The sequence below is a fragment of the Eptatretus burgeri genome, chromosome 11 (assembly GCF_056783735.1).
Source record: "Eptatretus burgeri isolate ZD-2024b chromosome 11, Ebu_testis_v1, whole genome shotgun sequence".
Lineage (NCBI taxonomy): Eukaryota > Metazoa > Chordata > Myxini > Myxiniformes > Myxinidae > Eptatretus > Eptatretus burgeri.
Genome location: NC_140971.1, coordinates 59,361,798 through 59,387,019, shown reverse-complemented (window position 1 = coordinate 59,387,019; position 25,222 = coordinate 59,361,798). Strand labels below are relative to the sequence as shown.

Here is a 25,222-nt window from a genome sequence, read left to right as displayed (position 1 = left end):
TTCCATTCGATGTTCACTTAATGAAACCGGGGGTGAGGGGGGGATGAGAAATGGGTGGAGTTACGTACGTGCGTCATGTGTACGTGATTCGGTAAGCGCGCACGCCGCGCTGTGCCGGAGGATGGAGGTCGAAGACGGACGGAGTGGGAGCTAGCGAAACGGAGGAGCGACGCGCAAACGTACAAATCGCCGCCTCGAATACTGAGTGGCCGATTTCCGTCCGCCGTGTCCCGTCTCGTGTCCTTGCGCGACTCGGCTAGCGGACGAACCGAGATTCAAAGAAGAAGAAGAAGAAGAAGAAGGGTGCGAGCGACAGAAGAGAATCTGCGCTGAAGAAGCCTTTTGTCTCGCGACACGACGACCAACTTGCTGAGGAGACTCTCCGAGTGACGTGCACGTCCGTCCCTCCCTGAGGTGATATTGCACGCGGCCCATTTTGCACGGCGCCCTTTTCATCGGGTCTTGTCACCCGCCGCTTCACTCCCACCATGATGCACTTTGTCGCTGCAGCCGAACGAAGCTCCTTGTCCGACCTGCTAAGTCCGTTCCTTTGAGCGACGCTGGAGTTGTTGCACTTGAAGCGCCTTCTTGCTGACGTGTCGGTGTAAAGTCTTATTGAATTGCGACAGGGACAGTGATGGTCGATTAATAGCGCGGACTTGTGGTGTTAGAAAAGATTTTTGATCGTCCGATGTTCTCTCCCTCATCGATCAGACGCTTACCACGTGGTGTGTGTGTGTGTGTGTGTGTGTGTGTGTGTGTGTGTGTGTGTGTGTGTGTGTGTGTGTGTGTGTGTGTGCGTGCGTGCGTGCGTGCGTGTGTGCGCGTGTGTGCGTGTGTGCGTGTGTGTGTGCGTGTGTGTGTGTGCGTGTGTGCGTGTGTGCGTGTGTGTGTGCGTGTGCGTGTGTGCGTGTGTGCGTGTGTGCGTGTGTGCGTGTGTGTGTGTGCGTGTGTGTGTGTGCGCGTTTGTGTTTTTTTTTTGCATAATACACACAATCATGTTTCTTCATGATATAATCGTTATGGCTGCTTCTGTTTCCTTGATTCACCTGAGACCTGCTTTGAGGGTCCGCACACATTTGTTTGCCTGAAATGACATTTCATTTTTCGGTAACAATAGCATTCGATGGAGGGGTCATCTCAGGCCAGCGCATTTGGAATGCGTCTCAGCGTTTTTATTAAAAAAAAAAAAAACAACGTCACAGGGATACTGGCCTCACCCATCCTCTCTCGCACTAGGTATCCAAGACCCCCTTGGGTCGAACATGGGGACCAACGTACGTCGCTCGCTGCCCATTGCGATCGGCGTCAGATCAGGATCTCGGCACAAGGCTCACGGCGAGGCAGACGAGCCTTCCCCAAGCAGCCGTCGCCTGTCCGAGCCCTCCGTGCTGAGCCCCGGGCCGGGTAGTCCGACTTCGCCGTGCACGCCCCCCAGGGCTCCCGGCTCTCCCGTGTGCCCCGCTCGCCTGGCGGACTACCTGCTGCTCGAGCCGCTCGGAACGGACGGCGTGCTCCGAGCACTGCACGTGCACACCGGCCGTGAGATGGTGTGCAAGGTGAGCAGTGCAAGCGTGCTTTCAAACGTCGGCTGGCATGTTATGCAGCTTGGAAGTTTGTGAGGGAGGGGTAGGTTCTTAGGCCTTTGATCTAACACTCCCCCTCCCCTCAACCATTTCCCATTTCCGACACGAAAAACCCCAACTTCGATGACGGTGTCCGTTGTTTTCTAAGCTTGAAAAGGGTGTTGCACCCGAGACCGTGATCCAACCAATCTTGGTATCCTGTTTGTTGCGTGTGCTGTGGCAATATCGCACTTCAAGAAGCAAGCCACGTGTTTGGAGCCCCTTCTTGCTAAAAAGGAAATATTTCCCGGTGTTCAAAAACTTTACAACCCCCAAATGCCCCCTTTATTCCTCGCGGTCCTCCCCGTATTTGGCTACAAGCTGCTGCTCCGAATGTTTGCATTTCAGGGAGACGGTTCAGCTTTTCATCGACTTGACATCTCGCCTTCGGAATTATTACTTCGTTTTTTTTTTTTTTTTCTTTTGTTGCCATGCGCTTTTGCGCTTGCCTTGTTTTACACGCATTTTGTTCTTGCTGGGATATCACTTCGAGAAGCATGAGATAATACCTCCCTTGAAAATATGTTCCTTTGTGACCGACATTATTTGCCTGATGGTAACTTGGCCCAGAGCCTAGAATCCTTGGCAGCCTCCGGCAGATATGGAATTTCTCTTGAGAATCTTGCCTTCCCTTCCTGTTCAAGTATGCCTTTGATTGTAAGTTGAATATTTTATCGAGCCGTAAGCTGTTTTAGGAAGGAAAATAATTGATAAACAACAAAGAGGTAACGTTGTGAAGATGGCCTCCCCCTACAGAAGCAGCATTGTGAATTTGCAGGGCGATACATTTTTCTCCTTTTTTTTTTTTTTTTTTTTGACCATGTGCTTTCTAAACAAAGAGCTTCCCAATTTAGGCATTGCAAACGGAGAACCGGCAGGGTGGTTTTCGACAGGGGGCCTGCCTGATCGCAGGTGCCTGGTCCGACGTGTGAATGGTAGACGAAACGAACCACGTGAAGCCCTCCTGACGTGACGACATTGTTCCAATGCCTGGTATGCAGCTGCCCGTGGATTCGACTGCAGACGACGACGCGTTGACTTGCATTGCTCTCACAAAACCTAGCCATGGGCCATGCGGCTGACCTTGCCGGGTTGGGTTTGGTGGCGTTGGGGGGGAGGGAAAGAAGGTTTAAAAGGTTTCTTTCTTTCTTTTTTTTCATTGTTGATTGTAACCAGGGCAGCTGTCTGAAAGAACTCTTTGCAACTATTCATTTCCGCTTCTGTTGCTGAACAAAAATTCTTCCCCATCCCCACCACAAATGGCACCGTTAGATGACTTTCCATTGAATAGGTAGGAAGAACTTGGTGTCCTGAGAACTGTGACCTTTCACTTTGTCTTTTTTTATATTCCATTGTATTTGTGATGGTTAAGTGATAATCAAAATGAGGCCCAAGTCTTGTAGGAGTGTTCTTGCTGCATTTGTATGCCATGTGTCTCGGCCCCTTTATCGGCAAAAATCAGCTAGAGGCGTAGAGACGAACCTTTCCAAATGCATGAGAAATATTGAGAACTCCTTAGTGGGGGAGATGCTGTTGGGATTGCATTGAGCGTCATTGGTGGTTGTGTCGAGTTGCATATTGTGCTGTAAAAAAAAAAAATTTGCTTAAACAACATACTAGTAGATCTGGTTCATCGAGATCCTTGCGATAATGACGCTGAGGAAGAGTTTTGATCGCCTGGGAATGGCTCTTTGTGATGCCAATTGGGCATGTTCCAACAAATTTGTGACAAAAGATGATGATTTGGAAAACGGCTTGTCCGTCTTTTATTTCATTCTGCAGTGAGCCGAGCTCCTCATCGTATATTTGTCGGGTGTGGTGTGTCGATTTGTTAACTTGGTATCTTTGTGGCCTGTCGGGTGTTGCCCCGACTCAGGATGTATCGACGAGGTGAGCTGGATAGGAAACTTGAAAATGAACCGCATGCCAGCTCTGCACTCTGCTTCGTTTCCTGTCAATGGACTCGCCACTTGTGGGGTTTTGCTGATGAATGAGTTTTTCACAAGGGTCCATCGACTCTCCTGAGCAAGGCATTGTTTTGCAGTGCAGTTGTGTTGCCTGCTCAATGTACGCTCTTTCTTTGTTCCTTTTCAATTATTGGCTCTAACTCACTGCCAATTGTGGTGTCTTCAGCCAGGTGCATCGGTGTATGTTTAGTCAAACTTTCTGCTGACTCAAAAGATAAATAAACAAGTCTTTTGTTGTTTTCCCATCAAGGTTATCACATTTTCCTTTCATAAATGAACGGAAAAATAAAAAAACTTCTGACAATTGATTTGGACTCCTTTGGGTTTTACCAACTAGCTGTGTTTTTGCACCAAGGGCAGTGCCTTGATTCCACGTGAAGAAATCACGGTATCAAAATAAGTTGCCTTGTCTGGGTCTCTCCATCTTTTCCAATTTTGCCTTTCGTGTATCCGCTTCCTTCCTCTCCACCTTTCATTTTTTCTTCTGTCATCCTCACTATTGTTACCTTATTGCCCTCTTCCTCTATCATTCCTCTTCCCCCCCCTTCCCCAATGGATATGTACAGGTATTGGACATGGTAGGATACCAGGAAGTCCTGAAGGCCTACTTCCGATTACCAGCACACGAGAGCGTGGCACGTGTCTCTGAGGTGTTGCTGGGCGAAGCGCACGCATATGTCTTCCTCGAACGTGGCTATGGAGACCTTCATTCGTACGTGCGTGCATGCAAGCGCCTGCCCGAGCTCGAAGCCGCACGTCTGTTCCGGCAGGCCGCAGCTGCGGTAGCACACTGCCACGGCCATGGCGTGGTTTTGCGTGACCTTAAGCTACGCAAGTTCGTCTTCTGCGATGAGGAGAGGTGAGGAGACTCGCAGATAGCATTTGGTTTTCCATGTCAGATTGTCAAAAAGGATATTCTCGGTCACATGACATCACCGGTCTTGCATAACAACCTACCTATTTTTGGTTGGCTCTTTTTGCCCTTATTGGATTTATCAACATGGCCAAATAGCTGTTTGCTTCTTTCAGTTTGTTTGGTTTTCTTTTCCTCTGCTGATGCATGAAAGCCATTAGTGATTACACATTACGAAGTGACTGATTAGTGATAAAGCAACATTGTGTGCATCACCGGAGGATGCCTTTTCGATTAGGCAATGGTGGCGCTGGGGTAGGAAGGCAAGCAACGGAGATCGATCTCTATCGAGTGCAGCCTGTGGCTGCTGGTTGCATCATTGGTTGGGACGCAGCTATGCCGCTGATGCAGTGTCCCCCTTAACAGTGTACTGGTACTCATTTTGTCGACCTCGGAAGGATGACAGGTTGAGTCAACCTCCTGGTGTATTAATTCAGCGGCCCAACGGGGATTGAACTCAGGACCCGAGGATCCCAAGCCCCACCCTAACCACTAATCCAACACCAGGCTTAGCAATAGAGATGCTTCTAACCTTGTTATTGAAATCTCTTCTATTTATTTTCCTATCTGCCTTCCTTTTTCTTTTTTTTTTCCCCCTTGATACATATGTGATATCTTCCTTCCAATGCTTTGATAGTTTAAAAAGGAACTTGGAACTAATTTTACGAGCTTGACGTTTGAGCCTGTTATGTATATTATGTGTGGAGCAGCAGGAACAATGTTTGCCTCCATTACAGGACAAATATTGTATGTGGATTGCAGACTTATTTCGAAATAATTCTTTGAAACATTCTCCCCATGCAAGGCACATCTGATTATGTCCTCAATTTTTTGTTCTTCATGCTCAGCGGGGAAAACGAGTCCAATTTTGTGACTGCTACATTGGTAACAGCGCGTTGGCTTGATAACGGCTGCAGCCGGAAGCCTACTGCTCTGTTATTATGGTTCGCCCACTGCTCTGTTATTATGCTCAGTGCTTTATATTATTCGGATAATGTCTTATTATTGGAGATCGAGAATTACGGAATACTTGTCGTCGTGAAGGCCCTCATAAGTGTGCGTTTTCCAAAAAGTTAAAAACGATGGGTTTTATCAACTGAAAGCCGATAATAGCATGTTATCCACCGTGGGAAGTGTGGTGCGGCTGACATTTCGAACATTGGCCCTTCATCGGAGCTCAAAAATAAAACTGGTGACATTAATTAACTTTTCTGGGTGAACATCAACAAACCAGTTAGCATTGGACCACCATTAGTCAAATGTCAAGGCTATGGAAGTGTGCAACCGGAAGCCATCTTTGCCAGCCACGTACAGTTGCCAATTTAGTGGGCGTAAAGGTCGTTTCCGAGTACAAATGTTGCACCCCACTCATGTGGGCAATATCCCTTTCACCTGCTGTTATTGATCAATCTTGGTGTTTCACCTGGTCTTAGTCGGCCTTTCATTGCTGCCATCATGGTGTTGTGAACTTTAAGTGACGTAGCATATCTATGGTGACCTGTATGATAACAAAAGTTGTTTTTTAATTTGACACTTTTTCCCAGTGCTGTACATATCCAGCTGTTGAGGATTTCCCTCATTGTAAACTGTCTGACACGAAAGTCTCTTGAAGGGGAAATTAACTGCAAAATTACCTACATTTCCCTCTTTGAAAAAAATTCAAATTTTATATTATTGATCGACCCATACCCATCTCCCCAACTCTCACCACCCCACCCACCCCCCTCCTGCCTCACTGCCTCACCACACCCCACTGTGCCTTCATACTTTGCATGGAGATGGTCATTAACTTAGTTTCACGTTTTGGTGTGAGAAATACTTTTGCTGAATGCAAACTATTTTGCCTCATTTTTTTTTAACATCCTGCCATTTTTGCAATCTTGGGAAGAGGGTATGTGAAGGAAATTAAGTTGGGGGGGGGTGAATCGGGGAGATGAAGCAGATTGCAAAACTCTGGGAAAGGTGTGTGTAAGTAGTAGTGGGATTAAATGGGTGGAAAAATTGATTGGACTGGCTCTGAGATGAATACTGTTTTTGTTTTTATTTTCATTTATTTATTAACTGCATCCGGACATTTCACATCCTTGTCTGATGACCGGCTCGCTGCCTGTGATGCCCGGTCCCACAGCATACTATACCAGGTTTGCTCACCTAGCAATGGAAAATGTGAGCCAGAGTACACTGTGTTCACTGGAGCCTGGCAAAATCGCTTTGACAGATGGCCAGAGTGGAAACTGATGACCTTTTCGGTGCGGTCAGGCAGTGTGCCTTTCCCGTGTGTTACACCACGTGTGCCATGGTACGGGTGCTCGCTGGGTAGGTGTGTTATTCAATTGTGATGCATCAAGGAAAACGTCCTTCCCATTTGTGTGTTGGCTTTGCGTGTAGATTCATGTGATTAAAACCCGTATAGTTCACCTGCTAGCTTTATACATTCTACAATTCCTTCTCATTCCACGTGTTGTGATTTCATGCTTCACACTCATTTCAACCGCAATGTGGGTTTGCAGTATTCGACACGAAATAGCATTGTACCATCTTTGGTATGGATGGAGGGAGGTCAAGAGATTAAGAGAAAAGGTAAATTAAATAATTTGGAAGCCGAGTGTCCGAGCGAGGCGATAAGAGGGGACGTGGAGTGAAATGGTAGATTAGATCAACAATTGAGTGCAAGGTTGTAATTGAAGTTTGAAGCATTGCAGAGAATAACAGAAGAAGATGGGGTTAGGGGATATCAGGGATGGGGCATGCGTCAAATATATTGACACGTGCTTTTGAGATGTGAGGAAAAAATGATCTTGCTCCTTCTCTTTGCGAAAGGTCTTTTGCTGTCAGAATGTGCCCTTCTTCGCAGGAGAACGATATACATCTCGGTCCGACTGCTTCACTTCCTAAGAGGGTAGCTTCTCCATCTCTGTCAGCCCATCAATGCACACAAACGTCCTCTCAGCACGGACAGGAAGTCGTAACGGCGGTTGCAGCAGGCTGCGGCTTCTGCGGTTGCTTTGGTTGATAAAGCTTTGTGATTGAAGGATTTGCTGTCGATGCTGCGCCCTTTCTCGCACAAAGCCCCGTTGAAGGCTGCAGCGAGCGGCGCATGATGGGCAAAAGGCCTCATTCGTTGGTCATGGAAAGGTTTCCGTGCAGTGCAATCATGGCCAGTTCTCTTGACATGACGGAGGGAATAAAGGGAGCAGGGATCGTTATTATTCGTGACTTGCCAGCCAGTTTTTTTTTCTCATTCATTTATTCTTCTTTTTTTTCCCCCTCACTGAAGCCGAGCCAAGGAAATGAAATCTCAGATTTGTTGTTGTGCCTTTGAGGATTCGCTCTGTTTGTGCCATTTTAGCACTCATGAGATCATTGCGTTTGTCTTTGTTTCTCGGTTATCGTCCATATTCCGATCAAGTGTTGCTTATAATCTCAACGACCTTCGATATGTTTATTTTTATTTCTTCTCTTTTTTTGGCAGAAGAGGGAGTTTGTTTCTTTCTTTAATCCCATCTGATGCGGCAATTGTATGCATTTTTGGAATTATTGCTGTTATTAATTGCAGCTCTGGTGGATTGTTTGGGTGTTTGACATTCCACATGTCTTGCATTTGAATCATGCTGTGTCCATGGGATAGTACGTACTTGAAGAAATCAAAGTAGTTTGAGCCGACCCCTTTGAAATGATTCAGTTTGCTCAGACATTTCTAACCCACCTTGATGAGAACCATCTGATTGTTTACCATTCGGTCGTCACTATCCGTGTTTAGATGGCAAGTGCTAATATAGGGTATAGACTTCCATTGTCTAAAGTTTGCTATGGCAACAAGGCAGGCCTGATAGCCCCAAGTGCATGTTCCTCCGTTTAATTCTGAAAATCAGTTGATAGTACACATGATCGATCAGTTGCACTTGTATGAAGCTATGCACACATGTCGGGTTCAAAACTATGTGACGTTGATGCACACCTCTACCTTGAAATCTCTAGAATCCCCCTCCCCAATGAATCCTATTTCCCCTACATATTACTCCCAATTTCCCCTTCCTCTTACTCCAAGGCCCATTCCCAGTTTTTTTTTTTAATCCTGTCCTCCCCAACCCCCCTTCATGGAAGCTCGTTCTGATGACGTGCTAATGCCTTTTGATTTCCACAGCATTTGTAAAATTCCAGGTGATGAAACTTATCATTTGCTAATCCCTTCCCTCCCTCCTCTCCCCCACCATCCCCTTTCCTCCAGAGGTTTTGATAGGTTTATCCTACCCAATTGCCACACACTACTATTCCTACCCGATCTGTACTCTGTCCCACTCTACCACTATTTCCAATCCTCCCCTTCATAACGAAGTGATAGCCCCTGACAGGAGCTTGTATAAGGACCAGCTAAGTGACAGACGTTATGACAAATTGTTACCCTGTGCCCTCTGGAATGAGATATTTTGTTCTACAGTTTGACATCAATTGAGATGCAGGGAACGATGGATGCTATTGTGTTGTACTCTTTTACGCACCATTACCTGAGCTTTTATAGCCATGGAAATGGTATACATAACACCATTACCATCACATTCCTAGCACATGTGCATGTCTGTGTTGTGCTTATGTCAGCTGAGGAAGGCAGGGAGGGATCGAGGGTTCTGAATCTTTGCACTTGAGGAAGAACCATATTCGCATTAATTTTATCTGTAATTGGCATTCACTTCACAGAATGGAAATTATATAAAGGGAACGGAAAGTGCCTTTCCAGCCGAGCTTTTTGATGAGGCACAAAATGTCCAGGAAAGCATTAGGCATCACTGCTGCCAACGAAGTCGGAAAAAGTAAGGTGATACAGCGCCCCCGCAGAAGGGTCATTTTTCAGCTGGTCGTTACTTCAAGACTTGAGATGGGGAAAAATGCTACTCACGCTTGATCATCCTCCAGACTTGCCAAGGACGAGATGTGCTATTTAACAAGAAGATGCAGCTGAGTCACATCCTTCATTCCCTGAGCTTCTGAGATGACAACATCAGGATTCCAACCTCATCTTATCCATGACTGCGTAATTTTTTTTTCCCACCAAAGGCTGATGCCGTTGCATGCAGATTTTGTAGTGTTATTGCTCAGTGCAACTCAGCTTGTGCTTGTCAGCAATGCGTCTGAGGAACAATCCGTTCTCTCGGTGGATGAGCGGTGCTACAGTAAAGCACCCGACATAGCTTCCTGCATTTCTATTCCCCTCCCTCCCTCTCCCTCCAAATTTTGCCATAATTGTGAAGGATGACTTCAAGTACCCAGTGTCCCCCAACTTTACACTACAGCAAATAGTGCCTGCTATTGCTTCTCATGAATTGTTTGTGGAAGTGTTGCGTGAAATGAGATCAGAGATTTTGCAATTGAGGGCATTTCAAAAGAATATATGGTGGTGATGAAGGGAAGGAAACGTTCTGTTTTACCACTCATCTTTGTGGAATACCTTGGAACTTTTCCCTTTTCTCTTTTTTACTTTGTGGTGCCAGAATGGTTGGTTGGTGCATCCACTCTGAGTCTGCGAGGTCAGCGGTTCAAACCACTGCCGAGTCGTACCAAATAGAGTACTACAAAAATGGTACCTGCTTGATGCTTGATGCTCAGCATTTTAAAAGAGCATGGACAAATAACCATAGGTTGGCAACCATTGTGCAGGCTTGATGGACCTAATGGCCTCCTCTTGTGTTGAAGTTTCTTGTAAAGGAACTCATAAAACTTGATGCTTGTAAAAACTACGAATGTGCATCAAAATGTAGACCGCTTACAGTGAGACCTTCATTTTGAATCCAGGCCTTGCACACGTGAAGTTGTCATCGGTGTAATTAGTAGTATTTTTCTGCATGATGTTGAAGCAAAGCTATCATGGGTGGAAATTAGAGCCCAGTTTACCAAGCCTCAAATCTTCTTTGTAAGCAGCACAAGGCTGCGGAGTTGCATAATTGGCTGAGGGTACGGCTACGCCACTGATGCAATGCCCTCTGCTGGTTTTGGCAGGAATTTGTAATTTGGCCATGGTGCCGGCGATAGCTCGCTGACTCTTCACAAAGGACACTGTGGGAACTTTAACGTCTGTCGAGTAATGCCAGCAGACGAGGCGCCACTTTTGTTTTAATATATACATAGCTGAGGCTTGTGGAAGAGTGAGAATTGATACACTGAACGGATCAGTACAAAAGGAAGAGTTGAGAGAGGGGAGAAACACCAACAGCAGAGGTGAAGGCCAAGATAGAGGCAGATAAACAATGGGTGTGGGGAGGAATGAGGAGCAGGAGAGTATGCATAGGGTGGCCAAGATGGATAGAAGGAAACTCGCAGGAGGGAAAACTGGAAATTTCGAAGGAGAAAGTGTTGGGGTGGGGGGAGGGGGGGGGAGTAGTTTACGAGGGTAGAAAAGATCATGGATTTGGATTGGGGACCACCTAAGATGGTGGTGAACAGCTGTCTTGAAGACCTGGAGGGAAGAATGAGATTGAAGCGAATGTGGAAGTTGGTTCCACAGGTGGGAGAAAAGAAGAACAAATGAGTGGAGTTAAGCAGTGATCCTGGATTTAGATAGTTTATACGGAAGTGGATTAATGGTGGACTGTGCGTGCCCTGCGGAAATCTGGGGGTGGGGGTGCAGATGGGGAGTGTCAAAGCACTGAAAGAGCAGATTGTGTAAGACCAGAAGGAGGAGTTAGAAGACAGAGATCCCACTGACCTATCTGCAGTGGCGAAGTGATAAGCCCATAGACTCAGCTTCATCATGGAAGATTCGAATAATCTTGAAGGCTTTGGTTTCCACAGTGTCAAGCTGAGCAAGGTGTGAGGCAGGGGAGCCAGCACAGAGGGGAGAGCAGTACTCCATCAAGCTATCTATAAAGGCCTTGTAGATGGACAGGAGTTCAGATGTGTCAAGGAAGGACTTTATATGATGGAGGATGCCGAGTTGGTGGCTGGCTTTGGAGACCAACTTTGAAATGTGGTTTTCCCAAGAAAGATCATGGCTGATAGTGAAACCCAGGAGTATGAGTGACTGAACTTCCTCAAGAGAATTGTTAAGAAAGTAAATGGAGGGTTTGCTCGATGGTTCTTTTGGAGAGAGATAGTGAGAGTGTGAGATTTGTTAGGATTGAAAGACTTATTCCAAGTGTTTGACCAGCTTTTTATTTTGGCAAGATCTGTAGAGAGGGAAGAGTCTGCAGCCTTCCTGTCTGAAGGTTGAGGGATATCTGTGGAATGCCAGGATGACTGTTTATAGCTTGTTCAGGATTCAAAGCCAGACCAGACAGCTCAATGGCAAATGTGAGTATCTCTCGGCCATCCTGTCAGCCCAAGTCTCACATGACTTAAATATGTCTTAATTGTACTTCCAGGTCCAGTTTGAAAATGGAGGATGGAAAATATAGTAATGCCTTGCTTTATACAAGAAGAAGAACAACAACACAGTTAAACATGCACAACATGCATAACCAAACATCATTTTTTTTTTTTTTTAGTAAAATACGTGCAAAATATACACTTATACTCCCCCGTTCTCAGACTGGGGAGGTGTGTGCGTGCGTGCGCATGGATATGCATGTGTTTTGTATGTCTGCATCCAGATCAACTTTACTATAGATCATTATATCTACTGTAATCTATATGCCATAGCATGGCTCTTTATTGTGAAAGGTTGTCTTGTTAACTTTAGACTACTGCGAGCACAGATCAAAGTAATACAAGCTTACAATAAAATTCCTGTGGTTGCCACACATATGAGATTTTGTAGAATGTGTTTCAGTAGTTTGTTTCTTTGATGTCTGTGCTATGTATGGAGATGAGCAAAACTTGTTTGTTTGTTTTGCTGTCCTTGTGACATTACAGAGTAGCTAGGATCAATCCAAGGGGTGGATGCACCGACCCATCCTTGGAATGCTCTCTGCCCTTTGAAAAAAGGCCTCTGCCCTTCTGATGTCATGCCCCTGCTCCCTGAAAATATGTAGAATACCTAAAATAGGTATGAAAATTACTTTCCAAAGTACTAATGCCTCCTCTACGATCTTCCATTTTTGTTTTTCTTGCAGCCTTGAAATCTCTATCAACGATGCATATATAGAGGCTGTGGAGGAGTGTAGTGTGACGTATATCTGAAACAAATTTCTTTTTTGCATATCTGGGTCCATTTGCACTGGGATCCCCTCCCCACTTCACCCCTCCCCTCCACTCTCTCCTCCCTCTCCCGACTCCTGGTTATTGCCCCCATCCCGCTCACAAGTGCCCCTTCTAAATTTGACTTTCATGGTGCCTGCTTTTTATTTCATGCTTGGGGGCTGGATTAAGACAAATTTCTAAAATGTTCACAGCAGTCCAAGAAAAAGAAGGCGAGTTCGTTAGCAAAGCGGAAGTAATTTTTTTTGTGTGCACTGTATATAATGAAACTGAAGACCAAGAAGGAACCTAAAGAAGTAAAGAGCAAAGATGGAGTCATCAGGAGGAACCTGGATAGGATTCGGGTTTCAGCCGCTACTCCCCGACCCTCAAACCCATCCAGGTGCAGCCAAGTGAGCCTTACAGAAAAATTTCTGCAATAATTCACTTCTCCTTAGAGCAGGGGTTCCCAAACCCAGGGTCGTGACCCAAACTTGAAACCTCACCCCCCCCCCCTCAAAATCTCAGTTTTTGAGGGGGGGGTTTCATGTCAAAAGCATTTTCTCTGACAATTTTTATCATAGTTACACTAGGTACCAGTATCATTTGGGTTGCGAGGCAAATGTGATTTCAAATTTTGGGTCATGGACAATAAAGTTTGGGAACCACTGCCTTAGAGAGAAAGATAACAAATGAGAGGAAAAGAGGGTAAATGAGATGAAGGATAAGAAAAAGCCATTAAGAGAATGATAAAAAAGAAAAAAAGGTAATTACTTTTTAAAATGAGAAAGAAGTGTGAAAGCAATAAAGAACAAAGATGTTGGGAAGAACCCGGACATAGATTTCAGCAGTTACTCCCCAGACCCAAACACAGCAACATGTACATGCTACCAGAGGTCTGTCAGCAGCGAAGCACAATCCACACAGCATCAGGATATGGTACAAACATAATGAAATGGAAGACCAAGAAGGAACCTGAAGTAAAGAGCAAAGATGGAGTCATCAGGAGGAACCTGGGTAGGATTCAGGTTTCAGTGGCGACTCCAAAACCTTCAAAGCAAAGTTGGCTTATGAAGATTGAAGGCAGGATGGCCTAAAGGTACACACTCTCACCTCAAAGCTATCTAGCTTGCGTTTGAATCTCGACCCAGCTACAAACGGTCATCCTCGTCATTCACTGGCAGTTGTGTATTATCATTAAATGGGCGTCCCATCTGCTGGCATTAATTGGTGGATGTTAAAGATCCCATGGTGTCCTTCATGAAGAGTCGGTGAGCAATAGCCGGCACCCTGGCAAAATTGCAAATTCCTGCCCTAACCTTAGTCGAACGTCAGGTCTGGCCATCCGACTCGTGAAAGACTTGTCAAACTTCTCCCCGGCCAACCCTACAAGAACGTGGGTATAATTATGGCCATTAAGAAGATGAAGAAGAACACAGGTGATGTTAGCTGCCTTTCAAGCAGATGGAAGATTACCTCGGGCAAATTATAGGGTGAATAGAGCAGAACATTTGAAGTACAACATTAGGGTTGGGAATACAACCATACGTTTTTTGAAAGGAGTGTTTTTTATGGCCAAATTTCACGCTGATCACGAATCCGTTGAACTTTTTGAGATAGGATGATGTCTTAGGTTGGTAAAATGCAAGAATTCAAAATGGATGCCAAATTTACCCACTTTTCAGGTAAAATTTGATAATTATGGCTTACTAGGGCAAGTAATATTAGGGTTGGGTACACATCGACTTTTTCTCTGTTGTCCCGTTAAAAGTTTTTTTATGGCCATTTTTCACGCTGATCACAAATCCGTTGAAATTTTTGACCTTGGATGATGTCTTAGTAAGACAGTAATGTAATATTATTATAGTAATAATATTAAAAAGTAATATTATTACATGCCCTAGTAAGCCATAATTATCAAATTTTACCTGAAAAGTGGGTAAATTTGGTGGCCATTTTGATTTTTTGCATTTTACCAACCTAAGACATCATCCTTGGTCAAAAATTTCAACGGATTCGTGATCAGCGTGAAAAATGGCCATAAAAAAACACTCCTTTCAACGGGACAACAGAGAAAAAGTCGATGTGTGCCCAACCCTAACAACATGTCCATCAGCAAAGCGATGGGTGAAAATGCCGAGTGTTTGGTATAAAAGTTTGGTTTCGATCGTACTTTTGGTTGTGTACCTCAAAATGGCCACACATAACGAATACTTGTGAACCTAAAGGTGCGCCAAGTTTCTTTCAGGCGAGCACATTTGGGGCAGGGGGTTCAGGGTGGGTGGAAGACCACATTTATCTTTGTAAATCTCGATCTGCATGAACCTCATAACTGAATTTTTCCCGCCTATATCGAATTTTGGTGGAAATATGTTAACCGCATAACTCTAAATCCACAGATGATAAACACGCATAAATCGAGACCTTGCTGTACTGTATTTCATTCTTGATTATATATATATATATATATATATATATATATATATATATATATATATATATATATATATATATATATATATATATATTTTTTTTTTTTTTTTAACATTGGCTTGTCTTGGACTAATTGTGAGTATTGTTCGTAGAAATTGTTTTTTAACACCCCACCATATGTTTCCTCTTTTGTCACATCAGCTGTTGAGGAGGTCAAATAAGCAAATGAGGAAAGTCATTTGGTTTGTGATGCTGTTGGTAACCAGGACTCCCAAATTTGGTTGCTTGCTGCACAGGGCCATATTCTACGTTGGTCACATATCTTTCCAGAATGAAATTACTTTCTGCTGGACCCTGCTTCTCTTTTTTTTTTTTTTTCCTTTTGATCATTCCAGAAATTTCTGTTTGAACACCAATGGAGCAACTCTCAATTTTGGCTGAAAAGGCATAAGGTTTGTCGACTTGCATTGTCTCGATGTTTTAAATCCTTTAATAGTTCCTCACCTGACCTCTCCACAAAACCATACCTTGCAGCACAATTCCTTTTAATTGTGTTTGTTTATTTTTGTATGAGGTCGAACAGGGGTGGGTTGGGGGAACTAGGAGACGTGCTATCTCCGACTTAATTTGGGGCGCTGTATTCGCAACGATAGGTTTGCGGAATACCAGAGCTTCGCTTGTTGACAAATCCCAGGAGACAAGATCGAGCCATTTACTCCAACTGCATCATGATGGCTTCCAAAGCCATAATGGTGTGCTAGAAAGGCCCTTCTTGTTATAGACCATGGGCCAATAGTCAAAACCATCCCCCCCCCCCGGGAATTTTTGCAGACTATCATTTTTGAATAGCCTGTTATATGTCTTTTTGAAATATGCTTGTCTGCAAGCAGAATTTTGGTGGAATAAAGGTATAGGCTATGTTAACTGTACCTTGCTGACGCAATTTTGATAATTGTAGGAATGGGGGGTGGGGTGAGATTTTGTTATTTTCTTGTGTACTTTTGAGTGAATCCTGCTGAATTTCACCTTGCTGTATTTAGAAAAGCTGTTCTTTATAAAAACATGGAGAAAATTTAATTGACCCAAAGATCAATGACGTCATAGTGACGTCATGACAGAAAATGATATTTTTGAGCATTTTTCTCCAATCATCTCCGACATGTTGATTATTACTAAGCAGAATTAATTCAGATGCTCTCATTATCACACAGATATGAATATCAATCACTTGTCATATTATTAATTAACCATCGCTATAAATTGAACTGAAATCAAATTGAAATGATACGTTTTATTTTGCTTGTGCCAATATTCGTTTCCAATTAGCAAATCTCAACATTAGTGGACAAACATCAAGGATTATTGAAGCATATCTTGATAAACAATAAATCCACCAATATATATGTTGTCCAGGTTCTCTAAAGCTATCAAGAACAAGTTTAAACTTGTGACATTGGTATATTTGCAAATGGTACAGTAGAGTCTAGCAACTAACAACCGTTCATGTGGTGAAACTCGTGGCAGTGTTCTCTATAAGTTCCAATGTACTGGCTATATAATAACGGACTAGCACGAAGGCAAACATGGAAAATTATTCCTCTATCTTCAAAAATGACATCTTCAAAACTCTCAACTTCTGGAAGGTCCTCTTCCGGTTCATCGTACAAATCTCCCTCCGTCCACTGGAAATCCAATTCGCCATCTACTATGCACCAACCGTGCCCATCTGGCGTTGGTACATCTGGCATAGCCTGGTCTGCCCTGCACCAGACCAGTGCTTTGTAATTAGCCCTCTGTATGTGCATCCGCAGTGATGCCCGGCATGGAGGTCGTATGCTCAAGTCAACTCCATTGTAACTGGTCAACAATGATCCAGATTTTGGCTTGAACCTCTTCAAGAACTGCTCGGTACGTAGCTTGTTAATATCAGATGATGTTGACGTCTTCCTGTACAACAAACATGTGAAGTGCTCTAACGTCTGATAAAGAGTATCACTCGCATCAGGTGAACTTCCTAATGAGAGGAACGTAGCCAAGAAATCCGGATGATCTTTAAGAGTCTTCAAAGGAAGCAGCTTCCCCTTTCGTACGAATGAACTCGTGTCACACCCAGAAAATGCATGCAACGCTGGTAGTGCTGAACAGATATCTTTTCCAGCTTCTGCGATTACACGATGAACGTCAATCATCCGTCGTTTGTTGCCGACTCCTGTGTCAAATAACACTCGCTGTTGAATATCTTGCGTAAATTTCAGCAGCAACTAGAATACATCTGTGTCTGGTGATCTAATTACAATTGTGGACTCAGATGAGGAATGTGAAGCCACATGTAGGCAGTGCAGAATCATCCTTGTGTCTGCTTCCTCTTGAGTCGAATGTAGCTCCTCCACATCTTCTGATTCAGTAGTTTTACCATCTGAGCTTGTGATGGATGTGCAGTCTCTCTGACAGACAAACAGGATTCTTCTTTCGACCAGTTTTGCAGAATACTTTGGCGTTTTCCATTCCAGCAGAAGCAGTTTGGTAAGTTGTGTGTTATTCTTTGAGTTACGCAGAAACTTCTTCCAGTCACGTGGGATCTTCGTAAGCGGACTCTTGATTAAGTGCATTGACGATGCTCCTCTGTATTCTCTCTCTGCTTCTTTGATCGACATGTCTCTGTAAGTATCAGTCACGAAGTCTATCCGTCGTACTTTAGGAAGTTGTGCGAACAAACTTTCAGCTAGCTCACCAAATGTTTCTGGGATGGAAACTTGTGTCTGTAGTAGGGCATTTCCATCGATTATGTAACTCATCCTTTCGTTGGTCGGTCGCTGTGACAAGTTAACATGTCCTTCCAGGGTATGCATTAGCTTGGCCTTGTCTGTTTTCGTTGAGGATCCTGTAGCTGTTGCTAGAGCCCATGGAATGGGCCCCAATGGATAACTGAGGACCTTTTCCATGCTTATGTTGTATTTAAGAGCCAGCAATATCAATTGGCCAAACACATTCCGTTGTGCAACAACATTCTTAGTTTTTTGTCTGTCCCTGTAACTTTAACTGACTTTGCTAGTGACGCAAATGTTTTGAGTTTCTGTTTCTTGATTGGTTTGTGGAAACTCTTTTCTTTCTTGATTAGCCTTTCTTTTACAAATGCTTCGTGTAATATCTTCCCACGATTGTCCGCTGATAGATCCTGCTCAACTTCGGGTGGAGCTGGTACTCCTGATGACAGATAATAGAGGACATCTTTATCCTCTACATCAAAACGGTTAATGAAGCTTGTGATGGCATCAACAACCTTGCAAACATCGGTTTCACTGCGGAGTATTTCTGAGGTCCTTATATCCTTGTGTGTTGAACATCCTTGACTCTCCATTCCTGTCGGTTCCATGGTGGCTTGGACATAACCTGCCCATGAGTGTCTTGTCATACACCATCTGTAGTAAGCAGAATAGTTTCTGCTGAATCCAATAATTCCCCGTGAGATTTTGCATGTCGATTGATGGTTTGTTCAATGGTAATATCAACTGCATTTCTCGATGACTGTACCTCGGATCTGTTCACACTGAATCCATTGAACCGCAAAAGCTCTTGAGCTCCAGGATGGGAACTGGGGAGGTTTAGGAGAGTCAGCATGTATACCGTTGTATATCTTGCATAATTTGGTCGGTCATAGCTGAAAAACATGCGACACAGGTTTTGCAGACACCACAGATGAAGATCCAAATTGTTCTCTTTGGTTGCTCTGAGAAACATCAAGACCAGCCATACTTTATCCATATAATCCAACCAAAACTGAGTGGTTTTCCCCATTTCTCCCTTGTGAACCTTTTCCTTGAAACTGTTGTAGAGCATCAGCAGCCGTGTGCAGCTATTGTTAGCCAGAGTTTCCGATAGATTCTCCTTACTTGGAATGAGTGATAAGCGTTGCAGGAGGCCTCTTGTTTCGTCTCCAATAATCTGCCCCTCTTTCTCGAAAGGCCTCAACAACAGACGCTCTAAGGCTTCAAGTGTTAGCCTGTGAACACGCAATGCTCTGTTGTAATGTTTACCGGACATTACTTTGTTAATGGACCCAGTGGCGCAGATTCCAGCTTCCACTACCATTTCCTCAAAGCCACTGGACTGAAGCCGTTTTCCAAGAGCACCAAGATATGCACAGGTAATGTGAAAAACACCCATCCTGACAATTAAGTCTTCAAACAAACGGTTATTCTGCCATACAAGAGCATATGCTTTTTTTGCCACCGCCAGATCAAACGTCACGATTGTGTAGTGCTGGCCCACTTCTCTGGATGCTGCCTGGGAAAGTTTCAGGAGGTGTTGGACAGTGGCATTCTCAGTAACCGGGGCATTCACAGGAGCCATGTAGTCAACTGTGGATAACACATCCTTGTCATCTTTGCTCTTCGCTGTCATGGTTACCCAACCAGCCCATCCAGGTATCATCTGGGTCGTGTTCTGCAGCAGTGCCCTGCAAAATACCCACACTGTATCAGACCATTGGGCCCTAGTTTCTGTGTCTGTTTGTGGGGCATCCCTGATGGATACTACAGGGGATGGTTCAGTCTTGGTATTGACAAAACATGGCTCTATCTCTTGAGGATTGTAAACCACTGAGCGCTGCTTGTTCTTGAGAACGGGAACTTGAATGCAAGAGGGGTTCCTGCAAGCATCTACAAGAACCTCCTGGATCATTATCCCATGGGCCGTGTGTGTTGTGCCAGTACCCGAAGGTGTTTCTTCGTTCAGGTCAAAATTGTCCCAGCATAGATGACGAACAACATTTCCCGCTGGCTGAATTGAAGGTGGAATAACGCCTTCTCTCTCCACTATGCTCTTGCACATGGCCGTTTCCAGTTCCAGCAAACGAGAGTAAGAAACACAGTGTCCATATCGATTCAATAGAGTGACTATTTCAGCACTACCAGTCAAATGCCTTGGTGTCATAACCAGAAGAAGGTGTTTGGGCATTGTCCATTGCCCTCTTGTCAAAGCTTGGCAAATATCTTCAGCAAAGGAATCAACCAATCTGCTTCTTTTCATCGACGCATCTGCAAATTTCTTTCCAGTAATCACCCAGGAGAGAAAATCTTGCAACTGAGTAGGTGGGTGGATAATTCCACTAAGTAAGAAGCTCTGTGAAGGTGGCCAAGGCATCTCTGTGGATTCTTCTTTGGAGCCAAGAATAAGTCTTCTTAGAAGTAGTGCTGCTTCTTCAAGGCGTTTCAGGTCGGATGCAGCAACCTCAAATGCAGACTCGATGGCCTGACCTTTTGGAACTTCCGTCGAATACACAAGTTCACTCCTGTAATTAGGTTGCCAAAACTGTATTTTGCTTCCAAATTTCTTTGTCAACTTCGCTTTTATCTTGTCAGTTTTGTAATTGACATTGTAAAATTCGGGGCTATTGCTCAACATAAACTGCAAATATCGGTCCTTGAGCATTGTAACTCTTTCAACGTTAGCCCCATGGATAATGCTGTTCTCAACATATTGGTAGACATGCTCAAATGCAGCTGCATGAGCATTCTGTTGTTCCACGACAGAAGTGTCTACATCAGTTTTTTTTTTCATGCCGATCGTCTGTGCGTGTATAATGCTTACGACATGACGGATGGTAGTGTGCCTCACGGGCGATTAAATCAACATCTTGTACTTTCGCCAATATATTGGCATCTTTCATTTTCTCAGCGGCTGCTTTGATTGACTCTTCTGCGCTACTTGTAACACACTTCACAAGCCTCTCTTCCTTCCCCTGTGCCTTTTTACATGATCTGTCGCAGAAGAGACATTTGTTCGCAGGAAATAATATTGCAGCCAATTCTGAGGATCTGCGTCTCTTGGCGCTACATGGTACTTCATCGTCTTCAGCAGGACCCTTTCTTTTGAGGAAGCAGGACGTGTTCATGAAATTTGTGTAACACCATCTGTGCGCTCCGTGCACGTTTTTGTAGAAAGTTTTTGGTACCTCCATACAAATATCATCAAGCCTTTCACTGGCATTAGCTCTCTTCTGTCGCAGTTCCACTGTTTCTTCTATCTTCGAGAAACTAACATCTGAAAGTGGTCTAACTTTTTTATCTGAGGTGTGTTTCACATAGTGTATAATACAGGATAAGCCTTCATGCGAATGTTTGGCTTTAGACCGTGAGCTGGCCTTTAATATCAAGGGTTTTTCATCTGTTTTCTTCTTGTCGGCCATTGAAAAGTCTCATCTAAACTGAAATACAGAAATCAACTAGAGGGGGAGCACTCGGGAGAGTGCAAAACCTCCGCTGCCAATACTGCTGGGTCACTCAAGTGAACCGTATATCTTATTCATTAAATATGATGTCAACAGTGCTGACAGAGTTATAGTTCTTTTCTCCAACATTTTTTTTTGGGGGGGGGGGGGTTGAAAATCACTTAAAACATGTAGAAATGCAAAAAAAAGAAATCGAAATTTTGTTGAAAAAAAGTTGCAAAAATTTTTTTTCCTCTAACAATTTTTTTTTGGAGGGGGGGTTGGAAATCAATTAAAACATGTAGAAATGCAAAAAGAATTCTCTTTTTGGGGGGGTAACAATTTTTTGGGGGGTTGGAAATCACTTAAAACATGTAGAAATGCAAAAAAAAATTCTCTTTTTTGGGGGGGGGGGGGTTGGAAATGACTTAAAACGTGTAGAAATGCAAAAAAAATTCTTTTTGGGGGGGGTTGGAAATGACTTAAAATGTGTAGAAATGCAAAAAAAAAATTCTTTTTGGGGGGGGTAACAATTTTTTTTGGGGGGGGGGGTTGGAAATCACTTAAAACATGTAGGAATGCAAAAAAAAAAACAATTTTCTCTAACAATTTTTGGGGGGGGAGGGGAACAAGTCCAAAAATTAATGGCATGATCCTTGGACCATACCTACCCCCCCCCCCCCACCAAGTTTCGTCAAAATCCGTCGAGTTTTTCCGTAATACTGTTCACAAACAAACAAACAAACAGAAAGGGGTGAAAACAGTAACCTCCATCCATCTTCGAAGATGGCAGAGGTTAATGAACATCAACATCAATTCAACAATCTGTGAATACTACATGTATGATGGCAGTGAGCTGGTGAACAACAGAAATTATGCATAAGTTTTAAAGAAAAAACATCCACAAATGACAAATTCCAAAATTAGGTCTAAAAACAGCCTGGAAATGACGTCACTGTGACGTCACTATAGCGGCCATCTTGGATTTAATTTTGAGATTTTCAGTTAAGACGACCCAATGGTAAAGTACGAGAAATTTCAGCGTCCTAACCTAAGGGATAGCGAAGACATTTATGGAGACCAAACTCCTTATTTCACAATGGGGGGTGGGGTTCCTGCGGGGCGTGTCATGACCACACCCACCACCGAATTTTTTTTTTCTTTTTTTTTTGCAGACAACTGGATTGTGCTTGGGCATGAGTCAGGCTATCTGAAAAACATAGTCTACAAAAATCCTCAGGGGGGGATGGGGGTCTCCGGTGGCCCATGGTCTATTATTTGGTGACCACAAATGATAAGATAGACTGGCATAGGTTGAGGTGACAATCCTATAGAAGCAGCTACTGGATTTGTATTATAATACCTCATTTACATGTAATTGTGCAAACTGGAACATGATTGTGCATCCCCTGGACTACTTGGCATTGGGAGGTTATCGTAGATGTCGGCCAAATGTACACCAGCCCAGTCGATGTTGCCATAACAGCAAGGCCTGGTCCAATGGTCTGAAGTGCTGAAGAGACCTTTCCAGAAACCCTCATGTGCTTGTGCAGAAACAGAGTAACCTTTTACCTTCATCAAATACGTTCATTGAATCGGGCATCATATGTGCCAATGTCTTGATTGTGGGCAAAGTGAACTATTCCTTACCCTCTTCCCCAAAAGGTGTTTTTGCACTTCTTGAGGGACAGTAACTTCAAAAGCTGTAACTATTTGAACAATGTAGAATGGTTGTAAAATCTGTTCCTTTAATAATGCTCTTACTTGCTGTTCTACAGGACGCACCTCCGACTGGAAGGCCTCGAGGAAGCGTGCGTTCTCAATGGAGGCGATGATTCCCTGTCCGAAAAACATGGCTGCCCTGCCTACGTCAGCCCGGAGATACTGATGGCCGGCGGGCTGTCCGGTTGTTATTCGGGCCGCGCTGCCGATCTCTGGAGCCTGGGTGTTATGCTCTACACCATGCTTGTTGGGCGCTACCCTTTTCACGACTCGGAACCGTCTGCACTTTTTGTGCGCATTCGCCGAGGCCACTACACCCTACCCGAGGCACTGTCATCACGAGCCCGTTGCCTCATCCGCAGCCTTCTCAGACGTGAACCAGCTGAGCGATTGTCAGCTGCCGATGTTCTGCACCACCCCTGGCTCTTGACAGATTCCACACTTACACCCAATGGTGACAGTGTATTTCAGGAGTCGCAAGGTGACCAACTTGTGCCTGATGGAAGCCCCACAGAAGATGAGGACCCTTTCTTTAGCTAGGGTTTATTCGACAAAAAAGTGCTTCACAGGAACCAAGCAAGTGGAGGATTCATTCATTTTCTCATGCAGACAACTAGGCCAACTCCACAAAAGAGAAGGGCATTTGTTGGAGCAGCTATCAACTCCAAGATTCAGGAACGTCTGTGGATGTCTCCTACCTCCCCATCACCTCCATTGATTTTCTCTGTCGGTTTGACAACACCATGGTGGAAAACACATGTGCCAAAGATCCATCTGATGATAGCACCCCAATAACGTCAGAATCATAGGTGCAGGCTTCTATATCCCAGCATCTTTGCAGTCCTTGAGTCGGTACATGGATATCTCATGAATTCTTGCTGTCCCAAGCTTTGACTTCATGGGTATCTCCAATGAGTTTTCCTTCCTGTTCTAGGCTTTGACTTGCAGATGGTTTCTGTGAAACCTGCTTGATAACAGTGACACTTGCCATGACTATGGCCTGCTGTTTGTGTTCCCTTGCCTGTTGTGAGTTGTTCTTTTGGGCTATGTGATGGCGACTCACATTGTTGTTTCCCATGAATTTGAGACTCATCGATCGTTTATTTTTGTGTACATCAATGGAAGAGCTCTTCAAGTCTGTTTGAATTCTCCCCACTCCCCTCCTCCCTTCCAACCAAATTACTGCAACACTTCAATGTTTTGTTAGATCTTTTGGCAGTTGAAGTAAAGACGTAAAATGTCCAAGGTATTGCAAGCTCTTCGGTGTACCGCATATCATTGTTTCGTTGAGAAGTTTATGTATAAACAAAGGCATTGTAGCTGACGTGGTTTCCTTCTGCAAGGAGCAAAAAATAACTTTTTAGTAATTGTTTTGTGAATGGTTTTTAATATCACGTTTATTAAAAAAATGAGAAGAAGAAGAAGATGATGTAACTTTTCACCGTACCTGTGACATTTCACTTTTTTTTTTTGATTGCACGCAGTTGGTCGATGTTGGTGCTGTGGATTGTTTGTGGGGGAGCGGGGCGGTGGGGGAGTGGGTGTACAGTGGTTAAATTAAACAGATTTTGCCACTGATATATTGGGAACAGCATTATAAAAGAGCCAAATTGGTTCTTATCAATAAAATTTAAAGTTATCTCACTCTGCATGTTTATAATTTCCATCTTTTCATTTTCTATGCCCCCCCCCCCACCCACTTCTTTTGTGTCTGACCGCTCTTGCTAATTTGTGCGGTTGTCAGTCATCAAACATCACTGATGGTTTTTCTTTTTCTTGCACCACCTGCCAATGCCACTGTGGGTTGTACATGCTACATGGGTGCTTGATTCGTCAAAATTTGTGCCCAAATTTCTGGTAGAAAAGATTGAAGAAGAGCTTGTCACCATCTGGAGCACCTGTCTCTTGATGGGCTGAACCTTTATGCCCCTACCTACTTGTGGTCAAAGCTGGCAGATTTGTGATCCCTAATTTAGCACTATAGTATAATCTTGTGTAAATATCTTGTTAGCATCTGGCATGCAAGTCTGTAAACTCGTGCTTTATCTCAAGTAGCAGGAATAGACTGTTATATTGCATTACGTTTCCATGCGTACGTTTATTTGTACAGCTTGTCTTGGTGACCACCTGCTGTCTCGTTCAAACTGTTTAGTGACTTTTCTCTTGCGTGTTTGACAGCATTAGTTTTCGAATACCTCACTCGTTGTACCTCCTTCAAATAATCAATAAAACCCATTTTTAACTTTAA

General features: G+C 44.0%; 1 protein-coding gene across 3 annotated transcripts; it reads left to right on the top strand.

Annotated features, from left to right (window-relative positions):
- Positions 1-95: 95 nt before the first annotated feature.
- TRIB2 (tribbles pseudokinase 2) lies at positions 96-25,222 on the top strand. 3 transcript variants are annotated; one of them, XM_085846645.1, is made up of 4 exons: positions 96-414; positions 1,240-1,559; positions 4,159-4,451; positions 23,031-25,222. In XM_085846645.1, the coding sequence occupies exons 2-4, from the start codon at positions 1,266-1,268 to the stop codon at positions 23,512-23,514; spliced, it is 1,071 nt and encodes a 356-aa protein (XP_085702771.1). In that variant the 5' UTR covers positions 96-414; positions 1,240-1,265; the 3' UTR covers positions 23,515-25,222. The 3 variants fall into 3 exon arrangements, with proteins under 3 accessions (XP_085702771.1, XP_085702769.1, XP_085702770.1); XM_085846643.1 differs by lacking the exon at positions 96-414 and adding an exon at positions 420-540; XM_085846644.1 differs by lacking the exon at positions 96-414 and adding an exon at positions 550-728.